Source organism: Urocampus carinirostris, chromosome 15 (assembly GCF_059441175.1).
Source record: "Urocampus carinirostris isolate Australia breed hairy pipefish chromosome 15, RoL_Ucar_1.0, whole genome shotgun sequence".
Lineage (NCBI taxonomy): Eukaryota > Metazoa > Chordata > Actinopteri > Syngnathiformes > Syngnathidae > Urocampus > Urocampus carinirostris.
In genome coordinates, this window is record NC_142363.1 from 25897726 (window position 1) to 25921132 (window position 23407).

At 41.3% G+C, this 23407-nt stretch overlaps 1 protein-coding gene across 1 annotated transcript; it reads right to left on the reverse strand.

Annotated features, from left to right (window-relative positions):
* Positions 1-1704: 1704 nt before the first annotated feature.
* On the reverse strand, positions 1705-20196 carry cpxm1a (carboxypeptidase X (M14 family), member 1a). The gene is made up of 13 exons (XM_088355234.1): positions 19843-20196; positions 16263-16372; positions 13475-13614; positions 13302-13386; positions 10735-10885; positions 10577-10656; positions 10383-10506; positions 8159-8355; positions 7911-8090; positions 5546-5840; positions 5321-5460; positions 3654-3756; positions 1705-3585 (listed from the first exon to the last, which is right to left on the reverse strand). Exons 1-13 carry the CDS (start codon positions 20162-20164, stop codon positions 3272-3274), a joined length of 2241 nt encoding a protein of 746 aa, XP_088211360.1. The 5' UTR covers positions 20165-20196; the 3' UTR covers positions 1705-3271.
* Between the last annotated feature and the right edge of the window lie 3211 nt (positions 20197-23407).

The following is a 23407-nucleotide window of genomic DNA, read 5'->3' on the forward strand; positions in this document are numbered from 1 at the left end:
TGGCCACCAGTCCAGCGTTTACTCTGCCTTTCGGCCAATTTCAGCCGGGTCAGTCTCCACTTCTCCCTTCTTCACGAGGATGAGCGAGATCCAAAATGGATATTCGGAGAGACAAACCCTCGTGGAGTATGAATCTGACGGCGGCTTCGATGTAGAATCAAACAAAAGGAAAAAAATGGATGTCAATCCCAATCAACAGGTGCTGTTTTTCTCTTTATGTGGTCATCCGACACCTTTCTCTTGAGTTTTCTTGTCATGGCCTCTCAACATTTTTCTGTGTTTGGAGGCTGCGAACAGTGGTATTTTTCTGACTTTTTAAAAAAATAAATTACCATTTGGTTCTTACATTCAATTGACATTGGCAAAATGCTCTTTAGTTTCCGCATTTAACCATGATGACACATTTCCCGATGCAAATATCCATCATAACAGATAGGCCACTAGAAATATATCCTTTTCGATTTGTTTTTCTCAAAGAAATCTCTAATGACAGGTAGAAAAAAACAATATAGTCCAAAATATAAGCCAAGTGTGAACTGCTATGCATACTATCCACTGTTGGTTAGGGAAAAGGGCTGTTTGGACCACACTGGAATGATAAAAAACTGAAGACAAAATACATTTTATTAAAAAAAAGACATATGATGTATTGTGATATTAAAAGTTTTGTATAACGTATTTACAGATTTACATTACCGTAATTTTCACAGCCTGATAAAAATTCTAGTCATCTCATGGAATACATTCAAATAATGACAAAAACATTTTTTTTTAGTAGACTGGGAATTAAGTTTGGTTATCCGAGTTATATTTCATCTCAATTTACGCTGCAATTGCAGAAAAAGTTCTTATATTATTTAATCTTAAATGTGATATATTTATGTCCAGCAAAATGGTGACTACAAATCTCATCTTCGGGGCATTATTTTATAGGAAGCAATTTTACTCATAGAAATTATACACTAAGATAATAGTAAAACTTTTTCTTGACTAAAAAAACTTATTTTACTCTCTTAGTTAAAGAAATATATTTGAAAGAACCCCTTCCTTGCTTTGGTATTTTTCCAATTTCTTATTAAAAAAAACAAACACATAAAAATATATGCTTTTCTATTGTAATATTTCAGCATTTCTCTATTTGTTCTTCTTTCCAGTGTGGCCCTAAGACTCATTACATACGAGCATTAATAGTTCTTGCATGTACAGTATTTCCTATGAATCCATTTAAAAGTCGTTTTGAAATGTTATTTAAGACAAACCTAAAAGACAAGTTCCGTAAATGATTTATTTATCTCATCACAGTCCAGATTTTGTTCCTCTCTGAACCTATTGTGTGTAGGCTTTGTCGTAGAACTTGTCTTTTAGGTTTTTCCAACGTGCTGCATCAGAAAAATCCACTTTTACAATATTTGACACAATCAAGGTACAAAAATGAATATTAAAGTCACTGTGTTGGCTGGAATTGTAAAAGATATATGAATTCAACAGAAAACATTTTTGTATCAGGTCTATTGTTCCTATTCACAAGCATTTGTGTTAGCGTGCTCGTGCATCGAATCAGCCCGAGCAAGGAAACTTTAAATAAAGGTACTTTGTCTTGACAAAAGAAAGCTTAGTTTTTCAAATTTTTTGTTCGGCATTTTCTCCGGATGGTGGCATTGTATATAAGTTATGCTTTTTAAAAATGAATTCAATCCACTCAGACACAATATAGGGGGCATTTATTTTTAGTATTTCAGACACCGTGGTGCTATTGTCAGAACTTGGAAAAACTTTACATCAGACCAGCTGATATTTATTGAAAAAGGGAAATTCAAGTACAAAATCGTCACGACTTCACTGGATGCATGTTCACTTTTCACATTTAAGCAGCTCCATTTTCCCCCCAAAAAATGTGATACAGGGCAGACCGTTGGCACAGTTCTGAGGTCATGAGATTGAACCTCCTGTACGGAGTTTGCATGTTCTCCCCGTGCTTGCGTGGGTTTCCTCCGGGCACTCCTTTTTCCTCCCACATTCCAAAAATATGCATATTAGGTTAATTGGCCAGTCCAAATTGTCCCTAGGTGTGAATGAGCGAGCAAATTGTCTGTCCCTATGTGCCCCGACTGGCTGGCAACCAGTTCAGGGTGTCCCCTGCCCACTGCCCGAAGATAGCTGGGATGGGCTCCATAGCTCCTCGACCCTACTGAGGATAAGCGGTGCAGATAATAGATGGATGTATGTATGCAACAGGTTGTGGCAGTGAGCTCGCCGACTCCTAACTAGTAAACATCAACTGTTACAAATGACATACAAAAAGGCTTTCAATTTTATCTCATAATCACGCTATTTTTACAGTACCAAAAATGAATGTTAGAGACTGGAGAAACCAGAAATTTCGGCCTAAAAGATTTAAATTAAGTCTGATATAAATAAAGTCTGACTCATCAGATACACCAAAGATTTGTTTCCCTCGTCATTCTTTTTTACATTTATTCACATCTTTCAGGATGTCTGTTTTCTCCATTCTTTAACTTTCGTTTCTGGCACTGTGAGTAAAAATAATGTGATAATGAAATAATACTTACTGCCTTTTTTGCATGTAATTTATTGCTAGTGGTCTCATCGTTTTTGCATTTTCCCACCGCAACCCGGGTTCGATTCCTGTTTCATACAATGTGATGTGACTTTTCTCGGCGTTGACTGATCAATAATGAGTAAGTGTGCAAGATTGAATACAGTATCACTTACTGTAGTAGTTTTAATTCCATGCCCCATATAGTCCAGTGCACTTTATGTATGAAAAATATAGAATAGACCTGGGGTCTCCAAAGTGGTGCCTGCGGGCACAAGGGTGCCCGCAAACTTTTTCTGATAATAGCTCACTAGTGGTGGATCATTGTGGTTTTCTAGTAGTACAATGAATACTTTTTAAGTAGTTGATTGAGTCTATTTAACCCTACTTCCAATAACTAACCTGGTATTAATATAGTAATAACATAGTTACAACATAGTATAAACATAAGTTATTTTAGAAATTCATATAAAACTGAATTCTCTTTGTGCTGATTATCAACCAAAAGTAGGTCTCGGTTTGGAAAAGGTCAGAGAGCCCTGCAATAGACCATTTTTGAGAGGTGCGCCTTATAGTATGGAAAATACAGTAATTATACGTTTATTTGTACAGGATCGTCCCTCTCTAAATGTTGTGACAGTGAGACGAAGCGACCGTGCATGTCCTGCGTTAAATCCAGAGACCTCGTAAGGTAGTGGAGGACTCTCTAAGGCTCTAAGCCCTCCGAGCTTGCTCTCGTTGCATCCTTTGACCCTCTCGCCTTTGGTTGATAACCTTGGTGCTCGCGCGCAGTTTTCGAAGGCGCAATTGTCGCAAGCGCAATTGCAGATCTTGCGGGATCTTGCCTCCCCTGGCGCGGATCTCCTTGAGGCGTTGGATCGGCGTCTGAGTTAGGTTGAAGTCGCAGATGGTTGCATGGGGCTCCATGCCCACGTGGCAGTGCCGCACGGCCGGTAGGTAACCTTGTGCCCACGCTGTCACTTTGTAGTCGCCCGGATTCAGCAGGCGCCAGTAGTCCCCGTCTGGGGCTGCAGGGGGGATCCAAAAGGTTTTTGTGAGGTCGCCTTTGAGGCAGTTGCTAATTTTGCTAACATACCTGATCGGATGTCATGCTCGTGGTCTTCCACCCTGATGATGGCGTCCTCGATTCCTTTCTTGCTCTCCTTGTCTCGAACCACCCCTTTCAAGCCTCGATGAACCTGACGGAGCATTTTTCATATTTGTATGGATATATACATAGACGTGATCTTGTAAATATGCTTGATACATCATCAAAAACAGATAAAAGGGAGGTGGAACGGGGTATTGTGATATTTTCCAGAGCGAAACGTGTTTGAGGTGGTGGTTTAAATTAAAATCAGTATAGTTTGCACAGGCAGGAGTACTGTATTTCAGGAGGTAGAGGTCGCAGGTTCGATTCCCGGCTCCACCGTGTTATATGTCGAAGTGTCCTTGGGCAAGACACTGAATCTCTAATGCCCCCAATAAGCAGGTAGGCCCCTTGCATGGCTGACTTCCTATTGGTGTGTGAGTGTGAATGGGTAAGTGTGAAGCACATTGTAAAGTGCTTTGGGAGGTCTTCATTGACTTGAAAAGCACTATAAATCCAGACCATTTACCATTTAATTTGTTCACAAATTGTTTTTTTTAATCTAAAAGAGCTTTCGAAGTTTTTTATCCACTGTCGCCATCTCCTCGCTTGTGTCACCATTGCAGCCTCAATCAGCTTGTTCATAATAAGCGTCCAAGTGCGTGCATTTCTTAGATGCGCTCGAATAAACTTTTCTTTTTCTTCTTTTTTGGGGTTTCAGATGGCATTTGGACGACTTGAATCGGGCCTTTTCTTACTTTCACCATTTTCATGCAATACTAACAAATTGAAACAATAAAGAAATCTGCGGGGATCAGCATTTCACTCTCTAGCACTATCCACCCCCATTCCTCCTACTTAATGTTTTCCACACTGAACAGCTTTGCTAAAAGTAAGTAAAAGATGATAGCGCGGTGGATAATATAGCATAGGTGTATTTTGAACTCTTAGGGCCATTGGTTAACATGATAGAGAAACTATTCAACATTTACATTTTAAAGGACACCTCAAACGGCGCACTTATAATGGGTATAACTGACAGGGGTACTCAATAGGGTAGTTTTTGTTTTGGTTGGTTTGCATTTTAAAGGAGCTGTATGGAATTTATAAGTTTTTCCCTCCTTGCTGCCATCGTCTGGTTTGTGTCATCATTGCAACCATAGTCATCTCATCCTTGATCTGGGTGCAAATATGAGCATTTTTAGATGTGCTCCAATTAACTCTTTTTTTTTCGGCATATTCGGTGGCTTTGGGTTGGTGTTTGGACCCTATTCTTACTTCCACCATTTCTATGCTCCACTAACAATTAGAAAAGGAAAAAAAAAACCTGGGATGAGCATGACACTTTACCATTCCACCATGTCCCCGTCCCCCTACCCAATGTTCTGCCCCGAACAGTTCTGCTAAAAGTAAATTAAAAGCAGCTGGATGCAGTGGCAAAGAAATGTTAGTGTAGCATGAAAATGGTGAAAGTGAGAAGAGACCTTCTTCAAGTACAGTCCAAACATTAATCCAAACCCAAAGAAAGATAAAAAAAAAAAGAGTTTATTCAAGCTAGTCTATGAATTACACATACTTGCTGACTGAGGCTGCAATGGTGACGTGAGCCTGCAGATGGCGGCAGCGAATAAAGAAGTTCCAAATTTTGTACACCCCCTGTAAGGAAAATCTACCTGCTCCATGAAGAGAAGAAGGGACTCCTTGTTGTTTTCCCACTCGATGGGAAGTTCGCTGGCGTGAGGGAATTTGTCACAGGAAAGCTCCATCGTAAGCTCAAAGCAATTGGTGTGTAGGTAGCTGAAATCGTTCATGCCTGAGAAGTAAGAAGTAAGAAAACATTTCCCAGAGGGCCTTGGACATGATTAAAGCAGAATTTGCGACCCAATTCGGCGACTCACTTCCGGGTACGTGGTGCCACGCTCCCCCGTTGATGATATTATTATACGCCTGGAAGTCATCCGTGTGGCACAGACGGCGCTCCGGATTGGCCATGGCCAGGTTGGTAGAGGCGTATACAGTGGCCAGCCAGCGAAAGAAGGCGTTATCCGGGGTGGGCGTGTTGGCTTTAGGGGCCCAATCTTTGGTGCCGTCATACGGGTATGTCACCACCAGCTCTCCTCCGTGCAGGTTGCCGCCAAGCACGAACGGGATGTCCTGCATCCAGCTGATAACGGCACGAGTTTCCGGGGCCACCTGGGCAACACAAGCAGATTGCATTGAGGTTATCGGAGTTTTAGGTCCTCTGTTTATGGTGGTTTGGGTGGTCCCTCTAAAAATTGCTGTGCCATGGATATAATCAGGTTTTTTTGGTCCTTAACCAAGAGTGATTTTTAGGGGTGTCTTTAGTCCAGAGCTTCTCAATTATTTTCTATCTTGCACCACCTAGGAAGAGGAAAACCTCTTGTGCCCCTCTAAGTTAGAGTGCCGCTGCCTCCTAGTGTAGTGGGGTGCACTTTATTCTCGGACAGTTGAAAAAGAAACGCACCTCACTATTTGAGAAGCACTGCTTTATTCCTTTGCCACCAGGATTCAAACACTAAAATTGCATTCTATTCAGGGGTGTCGAACTCATTTTAGATCTACTGCCACACGGAAGACAAACCACTATCAAGGGGGCCAGGTTAGTAAATCAACTGCGTAAAAAGCGTGCCTTAGCTGTAGGGTTGGGGATTTTTCTGAGGCTCTTCAGTTTTCGTTCCCGTGAAGTTTGCCCTGGTTATTTTCGATATACTGTTTTAATATCAATCCTGTCTGTCGTGTCCTGTCCGGTATCGACCCCATCTGTCCGATATCTGGTCGAACAATTGGTATCGATCTCGTCGGTCTCTGGCTTCCTGTCTTTCCATGCCAGACCGCTGCCTAACGTGCATGACTCCACATTTCCCGTAAAATAGAAGATTGTGCGAAAAAACTCACGCATTTGGGTCCTGATTCCGTTCGGTTTATGACAAAAATGATACAAAAAACTAAGTGCAAATAATTCAAATGATTGATTTAATGATTTAGATAGATAGATAGATAGATAGATACTTTGTTCATCCCCGAAGGGAAATTCACATTTCCAGCAGCATCCCTGAGCTGAGAACAATCGAGAACAATCGAAAAAAACACGGGAGCTGCTGGAGTGGCTGCCATTCGTGACGGCGCCGGAAGAAAAGATTCAATCATTATAACAAAAAAGCTTGCCTGAATTTGGGAACTTCGCTGTTAGATTTCGTATGAATTATTCTAAACTTCTGTAAAGACACGCAGATGCCAATTCTTAATTCGGTATCTTTTATCGCTGCCAACCGATAATTTCCAATTACAGTGGAACCTCGGTTCTCGACCATAATCCGTTCCAGAACCCTGTTCGAAAACCGATTTGTTCGATCACCGAAAATCATTTTTCCCATTCAAAGTAATGTAAAATCGTTTTAATCCGTTCCAACACCCTGAATGTTTACCATGAACGTAAATATGAAGCTAACCCAGGCTGATCGTACGTTCGCGTTAGCGTAATCTTCCGTACGGAAGATTACGCTAACATGAACGTGTACAAATTTAAAAATCAGGTCGTTTACACGTCATTTAGCACCCGGGTCTTCACAAAAAGTGGTGAGCGGTTAAAGGATAAAGAAAAGAATTAGGAATAGGATTTCTTACCTTTATGGTGGTCTGCAGAAGCCATGCTCTATTCCCTCGAAAGAAGGGAAACTCGCACACCTTCATTTTGCTATAACTTCTTTTTTAAATGCAATAGTTGTACGCACTACTCTTCTTTTTTCACCTGTAGCAACTTTGCCGCTTGCACCGACCTTCTTCGGAGGCATAATTAGGGGCTAAAACACTCCGTTCACCGATATTAAAAGCGAAAGCGAAAAGAAGTGCGCACGCACGTCATAACAGTTCTTCACGAGGGGTGGGGGCAATCTACACCCGTACGCCGCTCAGCATCGCACCCTAGCATACCAGCGTTCGAACTCCGATTTTTTGAACGAAAAGCGAAGCAAGAATTTCTCAAATTTTTTGGTCGAGAACTGATTTGTTCGAACTGAGAGGCGTTCGAAAACTGAGGTTCCACTGTAATAGGGATAAAAAGCGTAGTTTAGTAACAAATGTTGCAGTCGAGCGACACAAGTCATTGTTTTACACGATGCGGCTGACTTTTATCTTGTGCTTCTTTTCTTAGTATTGTCTCGCGAGCCAGAATAAATCAGTTTGCGGGCTGCTGGTCATATGTTTGACACCCCTGATTCCATAATTGTTGTGTGTGTTCTATACCAAAGCGTCTTCTTTGGTGTAGTACTCCGGAATGGGAACGTAGTGGTTGGGCACTTTGGATGGGTCTTCGGCCATCTCCTGGGCGTCCCACAGGATGGTGTTCAGATCTGGAAAGTTGTGATTCAGGTCGATCCCTTCAAAAGTGTACCGACCCTCACCCCAGCCGGCCAGCTCGGAGCCCTGAGGAACACCGATGGCTGAAATCCGTGCCAATTTTGAAAATGTGGCCGGCGGCTGGGACGACATACCTTATTGTAGGCCACTTCATACCCGTCCGGGTTCATAGAGGGAAAAAGGTGAATGCGGGTTTGGGTGACCAGACGGACCACGCGCTGGTTGCCCCGTTTGTACTCGCGGCACAAGTACTGCATCAGGTTGAGAACCAGTTCCCGACCCAGGACCTCGTTTCCGTGCATGTTGGCCACGTAGCGGAACTCCGGCTCGCCTGATTTTGAAAAAAAAAAATACTGTTTAGGTGTGTTTTAAATGTTGAAACCAGTGGATTTTTGATGTTTAGTAGAACCCCGCGATACGACATTAATCCATTGTGAGGTGGGGATCACAAACTAAAATTACTGTATAGCGGGGGATAGAAACCTATGGTAATGCGTACATGCAGTACAGACCCCCGGTAATCCAGATATAATTAATGAAATTACAAAATAGTATGCTGTAAGTACTATTCATATTTTATATACGTGTGTGGGATTAAAACAGATTATAAAGGAACATTTATATATTATTTACCTTTGATGTGACATGACTTGAGCTGGTCAAGTAGAATCACAGGTGGATGCAAATAGGGGGAAGTCAGTAGATTAAAAACAAAACTGATTTTAAAACTCCCATTTGGGAGATTTGTCATATCCTTAGATTTCCTTAATTTTAATTTTAATCCCGATCATTGATTCATTATGGCCATGTGACTAAGCAAAAAATACATTATTATATCACGTACTACAAAAGTGTTTGCAAAGCACACAAGACTCTGAACTGACAGAAGAGAAAGGCATTGTGGGAGGTAATTAGGCCAATAGCATATCTGCATTTTCATAAGGATGTGACACAAACCAATATCAGAGTGGCATTTTATATGACATCGACCAATATCAGACAGGCATCTTAGAGACAGAACTCTATAGACTCACCAACACCGCAAAGTTAAAATTTTTGGGGCACTTCAAATGAATTAGCTGTAACGAGTGGGCTGAAAAAATGTCTTCTCCCACAACATAAAGTGAAAAAGTAATGTGAAGCCACAGTATCCATGGGGTTCTACTGTAATCGGGCTGGCTGTGAATAAGCTAAAGGGACAGTTTGTAATATTTAGTGCTTCCTAATAGTACAAAAAAAACTTCATTCAGTAAACATTTATTTGAATAATAGGCAAAAATACATTAACTATAATACCAATGTTAATTTTTTATGAATATTCATAGGCCACGAAATGTGTCGATGTTTTACATAGCGAAATCCGTACCTAGTATACACCGCTATTTTTGTCTGGCATCTTGCTGCTACGCCGTGCTCATTTGGCTGGTCTTCGTCCGCATTAGACAATACTGTTAAGACCGGAGACAGGACCCACTTGCGTGCGTTTCTCTTATTTTTATTGGGAACAAGGGAACGGATAGTACAGACGATCCGTAGATCGCTGGTCGCGGGAGCAGGTTGCTCAGACGCGGAAGTGGTATTTCCGTGGCGAGCAATGGCAGTGTCGAGAGCAGACAAAACAGATCAGTAGCCAGGACGGGGGAGCAAAAATCGCGGTCGAGATCAGAAAAGGGGTCGGAGCCGGGAATCAGAACAGGAGAGTGTCAGTGTCGAAAAGCTTGCCTAGCGTTAGCTGCGGTTCGCAGATGGACTGACAACCGGTGACAGAAAGATGGGGGGGTTTAAAAAGTGACTGGGAGCCAAAGGAGTGGGCACAGGTGCCTTGCATCAGTAATCATGACAAATACAGTGCCATCTAGTGGTAAATATGACACAATGTACCTTTAATGATTACCGGTAACTGATATAAACTCAAAGTTCAAACCAAAAGTTTATGGGCACGCGAAATAATTCCTTATTGATGTCATACAGTGGAGTAAATGCTGTAAAGCGGGGCCAAAGAACCAACGTATCCCACAACGTGAAGTAAAACCATTGTAAGGTGGTGTCGCTGTATTCTGGGACACTACTTTAAGGCGGCATTGGAAGTAAAGCGCTCGTCTTGGGATGTAGAGGTCGCAGGTTCAATTCCCGGCTCCTCCGTGTTATGTGTCGAAGTGTCCTTGGGCAAGACACTGAATCCCTAATGCCCCCAATAAGCAGGTAGGCACCTTGCATGGCTGACTCTCTATTGGTGTGTGAGTGTGTGTGTGAATAGGTAAGTGTGAAGCATGTTGTAAAGCGCTTTGGGAGGTCTTCATTGACTTGCAGACCATTCATTCATACTTTACTAATTTACTAGTTTCAGATCATCCTCACCGAGTTCATGTTTCCCGGGGTTATCAGAGATCTCCATGACGTAGAGCTTGAGACCCATGTAGCTTTTCCCAATAGTGTAAACGCGGGTGATGTCAGGACACTCTTCCACCACGGACCTCATCAGCTTCAAGGCAAGGAGGAAAGTTAGAAGTTTTCTCAAGGTGATATCACAGGAACTCGCCGAGAGCATTCACTTTTCTCATCTCCTGGTAGTTGTGGTGTCGGAAATCCAGCTTGTCTTTTGGTCTGCCCCCATTTTCCTCGTCCTTTGGTTCTGCAAGGTACGATTTCAGATTTCCTACACATAGTTTCACCTTTCATGTCTGGGGGTTGTTTTCTTGCACGTGCATACCATGCACTCGACATCCGAGAATTTCGGCTCTCAGGCAGATGCCTCCATCGGGGTACCAACTCTGCGGGTTTATGCGGATATAACGGGCCACGATGGGAACAGGCAGCAAAGCCAGAACAGGACTTTCGCCATCACTGTTGCCTTCGAAAATCTGAACGGAGTGGAAAGTCGAACATTAATGACGGGCTTTCGGTTTTGATTAGTTCAGGGAGGTTCTTCTGAATGTTCTAAATATGAGACAGACTTTGCTCTGGTCTACTAGTGATCCCAAGAGCCAAGAAGAAATCCGCAGGTTCGAAAACGTTCTCCATTCAGGCCCCAGAGCTGTGCTGCTTCTGAGATTCGATCAGCAACATCAGTGGAACTGTTTAAATCTAAGCTTAAAACACACTTATAGAGATATATTCTACACATATTCTACAGCTTATGAGTGACCTATATTTCACGTTGACATTATCTGTGTATTGTTTGTTAATGCTAATTCATTGCAACCTGGCCATCCTTTTGATTTGATTATACTTCAATTAGCTATATATTTTATTTTTAATTGTATTGTTTGTTAATGCAACATCCTTTGCAGCCTGGTCATCCTGGAATGGGGATTACCTCAGGAGCTAATCTTGTCCCGGGGTCCTTAATGTCTACTGTGCGTAAAGCCAACGCTCAAATAACTGGCTACATTTTTCTGTACTTGCTTTTTTCTGTCATGTATTATATTCATCAAGCTGTTTTTCATATTTCACGCAAGAAAAAACTTCTTAGCTAGCAGTTTATTCTGCTTGTTTCTGTTTTTAATATCCTGTTATAGGATGCCAGGGTTATTCATTGTTTTGACTTTAATTCCTCACTGTTGTTTGTTATTTTGACTATTATGCACTGTTTGCATCATTGTCACGATTATCAAATAATATTTGCATATTGAATTTTAAGTTTTTCAATGCTTACTTTCAAAATGTAGTGTTTTCAAACAGGGATCTTGTATATCACTTTGCTAGTCTTTTAAAACCATCCATCCATCCATTATCTTCTGCTTATCCGGGGTCGGGGCCCTATCCCCAGCCACCTCCTCCAGCTCATCCGACGGGATCCTGAGGCGTTCCCAGGCCAGCCTAGAGACTTAGTCTCTCCAGCGTGTCCTGGGTCGTCCCCCGGACGGTGGGACATACCCAGAACACCTCCCGAGGGAGGCGTCTAGGAGGCATCCTTATCAGAAGCCCGAGCCACCTCAACTGGCTCCTCTCAATGCGGAGGAGCAGTGGCTCTACACAGAGTCCCTCCCGGATGACTGAGCTTCTCTCCTAATCTCTAAGGGAGAACCCAGACACCCTCCGGAGGAAATTCATTTCAGCCACTTGTATCCGGGATTGTGTTCTTTCCATCACAACCTAAAGTTCGTGAAATAGGTGAGGGTGGGAACATAAATCAACTGGTAAATCGAGAGCTTTGCCTTTCAGCTCAGCTCCCTCTTCACCACGACGGACCGGTACAGGGTCCGAATGACGGCATAAGATCAGGTAATTGTGTAATTGTAATCCTGTGCAGTCCTTTGAGACATTTTTGTGATTAAGGGCAATATAAATAAATGTGACTTGACTTGACAGACCCTGCACCGACCCGTCTGTCGTTCTCCCGTTCCATCCTACCCTCACAATTTTAAAGAAATTAATTTTTTTATTAAGAAATCTAAAATAAAATGTAACATATACAAGTAGATGTTTGTATGTACGTATTCATAGATAGATGGATAGGTCTACATTATCTAGTCAAGTCATTTTTATTTATATAGCCCTTAATCACAAAGAGTCTCAAAGGGCTTCACAGGTTATTACACAGACTATTTTTTCAGACTATTATTACACCATCCCCTGATCTGGAACCAACATGAGGGCAAGGAAAAACTCAAAAAACCTCAACATGAGGAAAATGAATAAACCTTGAGAAGGGACCGCACATGTGGTATCCCCCTTCCAGGATTACCAGACAGCAAAGGATGTTGCAATCACAAATAATATCACTCCTTATGTACTGCCGAGGGTCAAAATAGAGATTATCATAGAATGAGAACATCAAATACATATGTCAAATGTTTTTTTTCCTTCTAGCCAGGCCTCTTTGCCAATTTTTTTAACCCAATGTCTCCCGAAACTCAAAAAGTTTGCCCAATCCTAAAATAGAGTTTTAACCTAAGGAAATACTGAACATTCCGTGATATAATTTTAAAGCAAAGATTAGAAGTATGAAGGTCTCGAAGTAAGGTTTTCAAAAAAGGAGTTTCAAAATATTGAATTGAATTGTCCTAATTGCCATTGAGTGAAACACAATGAAACATTGTACGCAGCAAGATTAGACATGGCACTACAACGTAAACGTGTAATAAAGTATTTAAAGAGAAACATTTAATAAAAGACTCTCAGGATGAGTATTTACAAGGTTGTGTTTAGAGACCGGCCTAAGTTATTTTAAAAATGCAATGAAAACCTGGATTTTTTACCAAGGTTTTTTTATGTTCTTTATGTTGGGTCTTCATGATTCATAAGTATTGGGGCTTGGTAAGGGTTTCTTCTTACCGCTTCGTGGGTTCCATTCATGCTACTCTTCCAGGCTATGGAGTCATTACTCAGCTGCACTTTGTAACTCGTGACCCAGTCTCGTCTGCAAAAAAAAGCTTGTTCAGCATCCCAAACATGGAGAATCCCGCCAAATTCCTGGCACAACTTTGCAGCTGCTGCTGCTACCTGACCTCCAGATGGTGTTGCGGCCTTGCAGGATCACTCCAGTGAATCGAGTCAAATGCAGGGCGTCCACCTCCAGCCACTGCTCCTGGTCCTTGAAATCAGCACACCAGGCCCCGTCGTATAGGTCGTCGTCCTCGATGCCCGACTGGAAATACCATCACACGCGAGAGGAAATGCTTGGTCAGCAATGGGGAAAGAACCACAGACTTGTTGGCTCCGGAGAGTGACACTTAATTGCTTTCAGACTGCCAGAACCGTTTCATAAGAGATACACCGTTTCGTGGTATTAATCTTGCCGAGCTGCATTGTGTTGGCTGTTTTCTTTATTTTTTTCCCTAAACGCCCCCATTTTTTTCCTTTTCCAACATAAATACAGTGGGGCCTTGAGAGCACTGTGACCTCAATTGAATTGCATAACATTCAAATTCTTCTAAGCTCGGCATTAAATTATGGTAGGTCATAAAAAGTGGGTCTATTAACTACTGCAGTGTACGGAAAAATGTACAGCTATGCTGTATCTAGTAATAAAATAAGAATAAAAATGTAAGCATGTTGTCAGGAACAGGATCAGGACCCAAATGCGTGACGTTCTCACATATACCTTTTATTTTACGGGAAATGGGCAGTCATGCACGTAAGGCAGCGGTTCTGGCGTGGACAGACCGGAAGCTAGAGACCGACGAGATCGATTCCAATTGCCCGAGCAGATATCGGACAGATGGGGTCGATACAGGACAGGACGGGACAGACAAGATTGATAATAAAACAGGATATCGAAATAAACAGGACAAACAAGACGGTAACGAAAACTGGAGGGAATTAAAAACAGGATAAAAATAGACGGAACGAGACTGGAAACCGATATTTAACAGGACAAAATAAACGGGAACAATACCGGACAGGAAATACCAACAGGAAAACAGGACCGAGTCAGAACCCACGTCTTGCGGGGCAGAGGTTCGTTGACGGACTGACAAAGGAAAAATCAGAGCACTGAGCTTAAAAAGCCGGAAAGCCAATCTGTCAATGAGCCGCAGCTGGTGCCACACGGGCGAGGCCAATTGGGCGCCATGGCAACCGTGACACATGTGGCGTATGGAAATGTACCCGACAACAGGGCACCAGGAATGTTTAGGTTTTAGCTCAGGGAGAGAAGACTAATTTTCAGAAATTATGGGATCTAAGAGGATACTTTACTATCCCATCAAATGCAATTTTGACAGTAGCTGCGTTAAAAGAAATGGAAAAATAAAGTGTCTTCAAAATGCAAAACTACTTTTTGTTAATTATCAGGGCTACAAGTTCGATATGCATTAAGAAAATAGCATTTTATCAGTATGTTATTACCAGATTTTAATTATTAGAATTGACTCAGTCAACCAAAAACATAATGCAAGTTACTTATTATATTTCTTAGAACATCACAATAAGCCATTATATATTTTACGGACCCAGTTTGCGGGCTGTCAATTGGTCTTAGGATTTGGCCTGAGTTTAGCATGTCATGATTACCGATGTGATGCACCTGTGTCTGCTCCTTTAGCGGCAACGGCCTCGGACTCTGATTGGCTCCCTGTCACTAGTTAAACCCACGTCTTTCTGTCACCTGTTGTCAGTCCGTCTGTGAACCTCAGTTTACTCTAGGCAAGCTTTTTCGACACTGACTCACTCCTGATTTTTCTCCCGTCTGTTCCCCGGCTTCGACACGGTTTTTGATCCTGACCACGTCTACTCTCCTCCCCTGGATTTCGACTCGTTGCTGATCCCAACCACGTTTTTTGCTCTAGTGACCCGTTTTTTTCCGTTCCCGACACCGCCATCGCTCGCCACGGAAGTCCCAGTTCAGAGCGACCTGCTTCCCTCGACCAGCTTTCTTCCCAATAAAACTGAGAGAAAGGTGTAGCGCAAGTGGGTTCTGTCTCCGTTTTGGTCATTACAAGCATGTATTGATCCATTCCTGCTTCTTCTTTTACGAGTATGCACACATCATTTAAACCTTTGACGTGTATACATAACTGTCAAGTATAATAACATAAGTGGAACTTTTAACTCATGAATTCAACAAGATCCACGTATACTGTAATCCCTTGTTACTGCGGCTTAAGTACATTGCGGTTTAGAAAATATTCTGCGATCCACTATCTCCAAGGGAGGGGGCTGGCAGAGCGCAATTTTATCAGACGGGCAGCTCTGTTTTGCCATTCTGTTCACCAAAAAGTGAACTGCATTTCTGCAGCTGTGATCCATTATCCCAGATCGCATATAGCTGAGGCTGGCACAAGGCACTTTTGCCAGGTGTGAAATGCACGGTTGTGGCCGTGATCCATTATCCCTGGTGCATTATCGCTAAGAGCAGGGGAGAGCACATTTACTGGGGGCGGTTGGGCCACCTATAATAAACTATACTGTTTAGGCCAAGATCCATTGACCCCAGTCACATATTGCTGAGAGCAGGAGCTGAGAGGGCAAATTTGAGCCATGTGTGGAACATCTTTTTTTCTGTTCTTTCCGCCTAAAATGAACAGCACCCATGCGGTTGCAATACATTATCCGCAGTTGCTGCAGGTGAAGACCGTCAGGGTGTATGTTAAAAAATGGGGGGTTCTAGTTTAAGTATTTTTGCAGGTTGCGGCGAGATACTGGTCCCCATTAAACGCGATAAATGAGAGGTTACAGAAGATGCTATCTGTTAGCATTTAGTCACTTGTATTTCCTATCCAATTTTAGATCTACGTGTCCACCATACAGGGTGTTAAAAACAGGATAATATACAGTACAGAAAAGAGATCCAACCTGGATGTTAAGCCTGCCTCTGTGCGGACCTACACCAAACATCTGGAAGGACGATGACTGCAGTTGGGTATCGTCCACCTTCAGGGACTCCAGACCCAGGGGAGGACAACCTGAAGATAAACCAGAATAAATACAAATTTCAGTAACAACAGGTGAGTTTTATGTTTTGAAACAGCGGACTCCGATCTGGTTCCCGCAGGCACCAGGGTGCCCAATGAGGGCAGTTGAGGTGCCCATGGACCTGTTCCTAAAATAGATAACCAGTGCTGGGTTATTGTGATTTTTTTTTTTTTTTTTAATTGGGTTGACTGAGTCTATTCAACCCTATTTTTAATGGTTAACATGGTTATAACATAGTAACAACATAGTAATTACATGATAAGTTGTTATTTGAGATAGTAAAAAAAAAAAATCCAGTTCACGGGCTTCTTGGACAAAAAAAAATCTATTCAAGTATTGATAAGTATTTTTAGACAATAAAATTAGAGAACACAATGAGATTGCATTAGTGTATTAATTAAACACATTTATTTATTCATCTTTTTATGGATTTATTTTACAGGAAATACAACAAACTAAATTCTAATTTAAGGGTTCTATAAAGCGGACGAGCAAAATATGTTCATTTTTTTGCTGTTGTTTTTTTAGCTATCTGAGTACCGTTTTAGCTTTGTAGCTAACTATCTACCTACCTTTTTAGCAAGCTATCTAGCTAACTTTTTACTTGTTTTGTGTGCTCTTTAATATTTTGTATTTTTTGCAAGTTATCAAGCTAATTTTGTCCTTCTTTCTTACTAGGCTTTTTTAGTTTCCTCCCTGGTTATTTAAGTGACTTTTTACTTGTTTAGCTAATTATCTAGCTCCCTTGAGTAGTTTAATGGTCTATCTTTATAGCTAACTATCAAGCTACATAGCTAAGGTGCTATTTTAGGAATGCAGAGCAAAGTGAGTGTCCTTTGCGCTAATAAGAAACAAAGAGTAGGGTTGTAGGGGCACCATTTCCAGTGGTGTGTCTTGGGCAAGTACTGCTTGGTGGCGCTCATCCATCTCCAGGCCAACAAATGTTTTCACTCGGTCATATCAATGTTTCTTAGTCCTTTTAGTGCTAGCTTCATACTTTTCAGTACTTATTAGATAGTTTTTTTAAGTATTTTATCTATGTTTTTTGATAACTAATCCTCCAATAGTCAAAAATTCCATGCAACAGTTTCAACTTATTCCAAATAATTTCACTTCATTCTGATTTGTTCAGTCCTGTCTACAGTACTTCAACCTGATGGTTTGAGACTTTTCGCCTACACAAGCAATTATCAGAAATAGCCTCCTGTTACTCTTATTCATTGGCAAATAACAAGTAACAAGTGTACTGTATTTGTTAATCTGTTACTTGGTGCATGACAAATTGACTCTTGGTAGAGTTACAGTGTTGTTCTTACACTTGCTTACAGGTAACATCTGATCTGTATTTTGTTTTTGCATTATTCACTAGAGAGGACGCCTGCTACCATATGTTCCACAACAACTGACTGCAAGTCAGAGGACATGTAACATCTGTTGTATTTGTTACAAGTGAGTCCTGTTACCGGCCCCTTCGAGGGGTTAAAACTTATCGAGCATGAGTGGGATGTAATCGGAGCAGTTCTGCTATGCGGGTTTTGGAGAGGCCCCCTTAACCCATTTTCCCACTCATTTGAATCCTCAAATGCGTGAGGAGGAGGAGGACGAAGACGCACAGATAAGATTTTGGCGCATAATCTGAGCCAACCGAGTCGGGCTAAATAGACAAACTTCCACCCGCAGGGAATTTGAAGCAATAACATGAGTGGTTATCAGAAAAGCTGATGCACCACTCATCTGGTTTGGAGATTTAAGAGCATTGGGTCTGTGTTTACGATTTGCATGACAGATTCCAGTTTGAGAAAGTTCTTCTAGTTCTTGTGGTTGGACAACTTTTGGGGGGGGGGGGGATTTATAACACATCTGGCAACAAAACCAAAACAAAGATTTTAAAGCTTTAATAAATAACCTCCTTAAGTGAGACCACTTCACAATATAGTTTTGGGGATTAATTGCGGTTTTTAAATCAGTCTGTGGTGTCAGGTTTCGGGTTCCAGATTATAGAGTTTAAGGGATCAGATTTAAGACTAAAGTGTCAGGAATCAGAACAGGATCAGGACCCAATCGTGTGACGTTCTCACACAAGCCTTTTGTTTTACGGGAAATGGAGAGTCATGCACGTTAGGCAGCTGGTCTGGCGTGGAAAGACAGGAAGCCAGAGACCGACGAGGTCGATTCCAATTGCCCGAGTTGATATCGGACAGATGGGGTCGATACCGGACAGGACGGGACAGACAGGATATTTAACGAATCAGGATATCTAAAATAAACAGCAGAAACTATACAGGAATGAAAACTGGAGAAAATAATAAACAGGACAAAAACAGACGAAAACAAAACTGGAAACCGAAATTAAACAGGACAAAATAAACGGGGACTATACCGGACAGGAAATGCCAACAGGAACAGGACTGTGTCGAAACCCACGTCTTGCGGGGCAGAAGTTCGTTGACGAACTGACAAACTAAGAGAGAGTGCACTGAGCTTAAAAAGACAGAACGCCAATCTGTTAATGAGTCGCAGCTGGCGCACACGGGCGGGGCCAATTGGGCACCATGGCAACCGTGACATAAAAGCAATGTTAAGATTTCAAATGTTGGTTTTTAGTCACGATAAACTATGTTTTTTTTACATTGTTATTATTTTAACTTAGTTTAAGCCAGGTTTCAGCTTTCAATATGCCGTTTTACAGAAAAGTTTGAAGTTTTGAGGAATTAACATATCTGACAATAAAGTCGAAATAAAGAGCTTTTAAAGCTCTAATGAATAACCCTGCTTAACAAGAATACTTCATGAAATACTTTCTGACATAAATAAGGGTTTTTAAATTTGTATCTCGTGTCAAACAGGGTTACGGTTCCAAACTATAGAGTTTGAGGCATCAAATTTAGAACTTAAGTTGATGTCAAGGTTTTGAAGTTGGATTTTTGTCATTCTAAAGGCACAGGGCAGATTTGGGATTCAAATTTCGAGATTTAAAAACACTTTACCTGAGGTTTAGGGTTTTAAACTAGATGTTTTTTTTGTGTGTTTTTTTTTAGAACTCAGTCCAAACCAGATTTCATCTTTCAAGTTAAGGTTAAAACAAGGTTTAGGTATTTCTATCAGGGTTTCAATTGCTTCATAGTTTGGTTTTAAATCCATGTTGGGTAAAAAAAAAGTAAATGTTTAGGTTTTGAATTGGTTGGTTAATTACGTATGAGGTGTGAATGCGAGGTTAGGGTTTTGAAAAGGATATGTTTTGAAATTTGCATTTCAAGCCAAGTTAGGAATTTTAAATTAGGTCAAAATTGGAAAAAAAAAGTGCAGTTTGGTCCCTTTTGAGTCTCCGTAATGAGTATTCTTCAGTGTGCACTCGTTTTCGGTTGCGCAACAAAATACAGACATCTAGTGGTTAAATAACACACATTGTCCCTTCAAAATTTTGGGTTTTACAACATAGTTAACGTGCAATTGGTCATACCCATTTCAATTTTGTCCGTCTGTGTTACTTCCTCCTTTTTGGTCCTTTTGGTGGTGCGAGGCGGCGTTGGTGCCCTGATCGTGGTGGACTTTGACCCTGGAGTCACATTAGGGGTGCTCCTGGTGTTGCACCCATAGGTAGTGGTCTCCATTGTGGTGGGCTCCAAGGTGGTGGTCTTGAAAGTCTCGGTCTGGTAGCTGGTGTTTGTGGTGGTTGAGGTCTCTGTAGCGTTGTGGACTTCGGTGATAGCCCAAGAGGTTCCTGTCAGGAAGACGATAAGGAGCATTGCTGACTTTTCCATCTTGCTCGTTGTGTGCAGCATGTGGAGATACAACACGGGATCGGTACTTATGAGGGGACATAGAGAGGGAGGAGGGAAAAGGGGGAGATTGAGAGGGGAGGAGGAGCACTTCAAACCCAAAGTAGCGCAATTGTGACTGCAGACAGACAAATGTTTCTAATTAGTCTGTTTGGCTTTCCAGAGTAAAGATTCAAGGCACAACTAAGACCTCAGTAAGACCTAGTAAGATTACTAACTATTTCAACAGTTCACACTGCATTGAGACTAGGGATTGATTAGGTTTTAACGTCATGTTATAAGGCTGGGTTGTCCAACGTGGTGCCCGCCCGACCCAGATATTAAAGCCAAACCCAACCCGAGCCCGACCAATTACCTTGATTTGCAGGATTGAGCCTGGAACAAACCCAAAATTGCATATATATATATATATATATATATATATATATATATATATTTTTTTTTTTTATTTTTTTTTTTTTGTGTGAAGACTTGGGAGAAGGAGAGGTGATTTAGGATAACAAATAATAACCTCTATTGTACCTTAATCTAAATCAAACAAGAAACATTTACCTCCTTTATATAGATAGATAGATAGATAGATAGATAGATACTTTATTCATTTATATATTATATATTTAAGTGTCTGCAGAGTTTACAATAACTGACACTTGTACATAATTGACAGATTTTTTTAAAGAGTTGATGGGAAAACTGATGAGTTGAAAATTGGACCATAAACCACAGTAGTAGTACATCCTTTGAACGTGTGGCACTTTAAGAGATGACGGCGGAGAGAAAAAGAAAAGCAATGACGGGTGGACAATAAAAGATTAAAAAGTCAGCGAGAGAGAAGCCCAGTATGACCCAAACGTAATGATTGTCATTTTAGGCCTGATCAGATTTTCAGGTCGAGCTCGGGCGCAAGATCTTACCTCTACAGCGGGCACCAGGTAGACCCCTAAGAGCACCAGGTGGCCCCCTTAGAACATCTGAGTAGCCCATGGATAGGTTCTCAAAATAGCTCAACAATGATGGGTTATTGTGATTTTCCAGGAAATTTGATTTCCAATTGGCATGGTGTTTTAGTGGTTAACTGAGCCTATTTTACCTCAACTTTTAATAACTACAACCTGGTAATAACATGATAAATTGTTATTAAGAATTACATATCAAACTGGTAGTCATTTGTGCCACACAGTAACCAAAAGTGTCTCTCAGCTTAAAAAAGATTGGTTATGATGTTTCAAATTAGGACTTTATGATGGTTTAGGGTTTCCTGCAGAGTTTCAAATCAATAGTTACATTCTTGAAGCTGGGTTACGGTATCCAATCATGATTTCAAACTAGTATCAGAAGACTTATGTTAAGTATTTATTTTTTGGCAGCTCCAAACATATGCTTTATTAATTTATGCATTTTTTTGTTGTTGTTGAATATTATTCTTCCTACAATGTTGGTTAGCAACCTTTGGTTTATTACATGGTTACGGGTTTAAAATGAGGGGCTGTTTTAAAATCAATATCTCATCACTGCGTTGAAGTGATCACAAAAAAAGTCAAATTCCTAGTTTCAATTTTTTTCATTACAATAGCAGTTTTCAGTATTTAGCTGATATTACGGTTTAAGAAATTAGTCTACCTTGGGTTCAAAAAAAGGTTAAGGTTTTAATATGCAGTTTCAAACTGACTTTCAAGGCTTGGCATGAGGTTTTTAAACTTGGATTCTGGTTTGAAATTAGGGTTTCAAGGAGAATTGTTTTAAAATCGACACAAAATTATGATATAAGGTTTTGAAGAACCTCTTGGGGGGAAAGTCTGAAAGTAGGGACTGAAACACGGGTTCATTTGAGATTCAGGGTTTGTGTTTTTAAGGTTACCGGAAAGACCAGCTCTCCCACTCTTCTCCGAGTGATGCAAAAAGCTTGTTTGTGCCTGATAAGCCATCTGAAGAAGTGTCATATCCTGTTGGGCGTGCATCCAGCAGCGATCACTTTTCTTCTTTTTCATCTTATTTGTTTTGAACAACTCACTTATGCCGGACTTGTCCCTCTTCCAGCTGCAAACTCCCACCCACAGTTGGATAATGGCACACGCAGAAGATCTAATCAAAAGCACGATTCACATTTGCCAAAGTTAATAATCCCAAAAGTCAGACATTATCAGCATTACGTCAAAAAAACGTATTCATTCTTACTCACTCTACCCAGTGGTTATTAGTGTAAGGGAAATTATAGCTTGATTATAGTTTGAATGTGCCTTGGTATGATTTTATCCTCAAAAGAACCTTGGGAAGCAAAAGATTATATCCAGGTGCTGTTTTGTATTCTTGCAACAATTGTATCCTCCTGGGGTCTGCCAACTATTAATCATGATGGCCTTCACTTTAGAGCCGGGAAGTCTGGACACAAGCTTGCCTCCCTTCTACACTCCCTAGGTTTTCCAGTTAACTCATTGTAATTTTGTGTTACAAAGTTTCATTTTTCTTACTGCTCATTTATTATGCTCGCACGCTATCTAGTGACCAGCATTTTCGCTTCGTTTAAACATGTGATTTCTGTCTAAACTAATCAGATTTGTTTTATGTATTCATGTGACCTTTTTTAAACCAAAAATCTTAAGTTTTAACCTTGACAATTAGTTTCGTTCGTGTCTTTAGTCGTCTGATGTTGAAATCTGTAACACTGGTGGTGTCTAATTTCATTCCTAAGCAACCCCACTCCTCTTAGTTTTTCTTTCCTTAGAAATGTTTTCTCTAACTTTTGCTGGGAAAGCACCTGACAGGCGACACTGAATGCATTATTCACGACCATAAATTTCTTACCAAATTGATTTAAAATATTTTTTAAATGAAGTAGAACAGGGGTAAAACTCCACTTTTGCCCACCAAACAGCAGCACATTAATATCTTATATCTTATAAGATCTCATCTCATCTCATTAGCTGCACCGCTTATCCTCAGTAGGGTCGCGGGGGTGCTGGAGCCCATCCCAGCAATCATCGGGCAGTGGGCAGGGGACACCCTGGACTGGTTGCCAGCCAATCGCAGGGCACACGGGGACAGACAACTCGCTCGCTCATTCACACCTAGGGACAATTTGGACCGGCCAATTCACCTGAAATGCATGTTTTTGGAATGTGGGAGGAAACCGGAGTGCCCGGAGTAAACCCACGCAAACACGGGGAGAACATACAAACTCCGCACAGGAAGTCTGGAGCTGGATTTGAACCCACGCAGGAGGTTCCCATGACTTGAACTGTGCCGCAC

Bases quoted from the DNA above. Each gene is read 5' to 3' on its own strand.
- cpxm1a (XM_088355234.1), bottom strand. From the start codon at position 20,164: ATGCTGCACACAACGAGCAAGATGGAAAAGTCAGCAATGCTCCTTATC. The intron at 13,387-13,474 runs GTCAGGTAGCAG...TTTTTTTTGCAG, and splicing joins GGCCGCAACACCATCTGGAG to ACGAGACTGGGTCACGAGTT. The intron at 10,886-13,301 runs GTAAGAAGAAAC...CACTCCGTTCAG, and splicing joins TGAATGGAACCCACGAAGCG to ATTTTCGAAGGCAACAGTGA.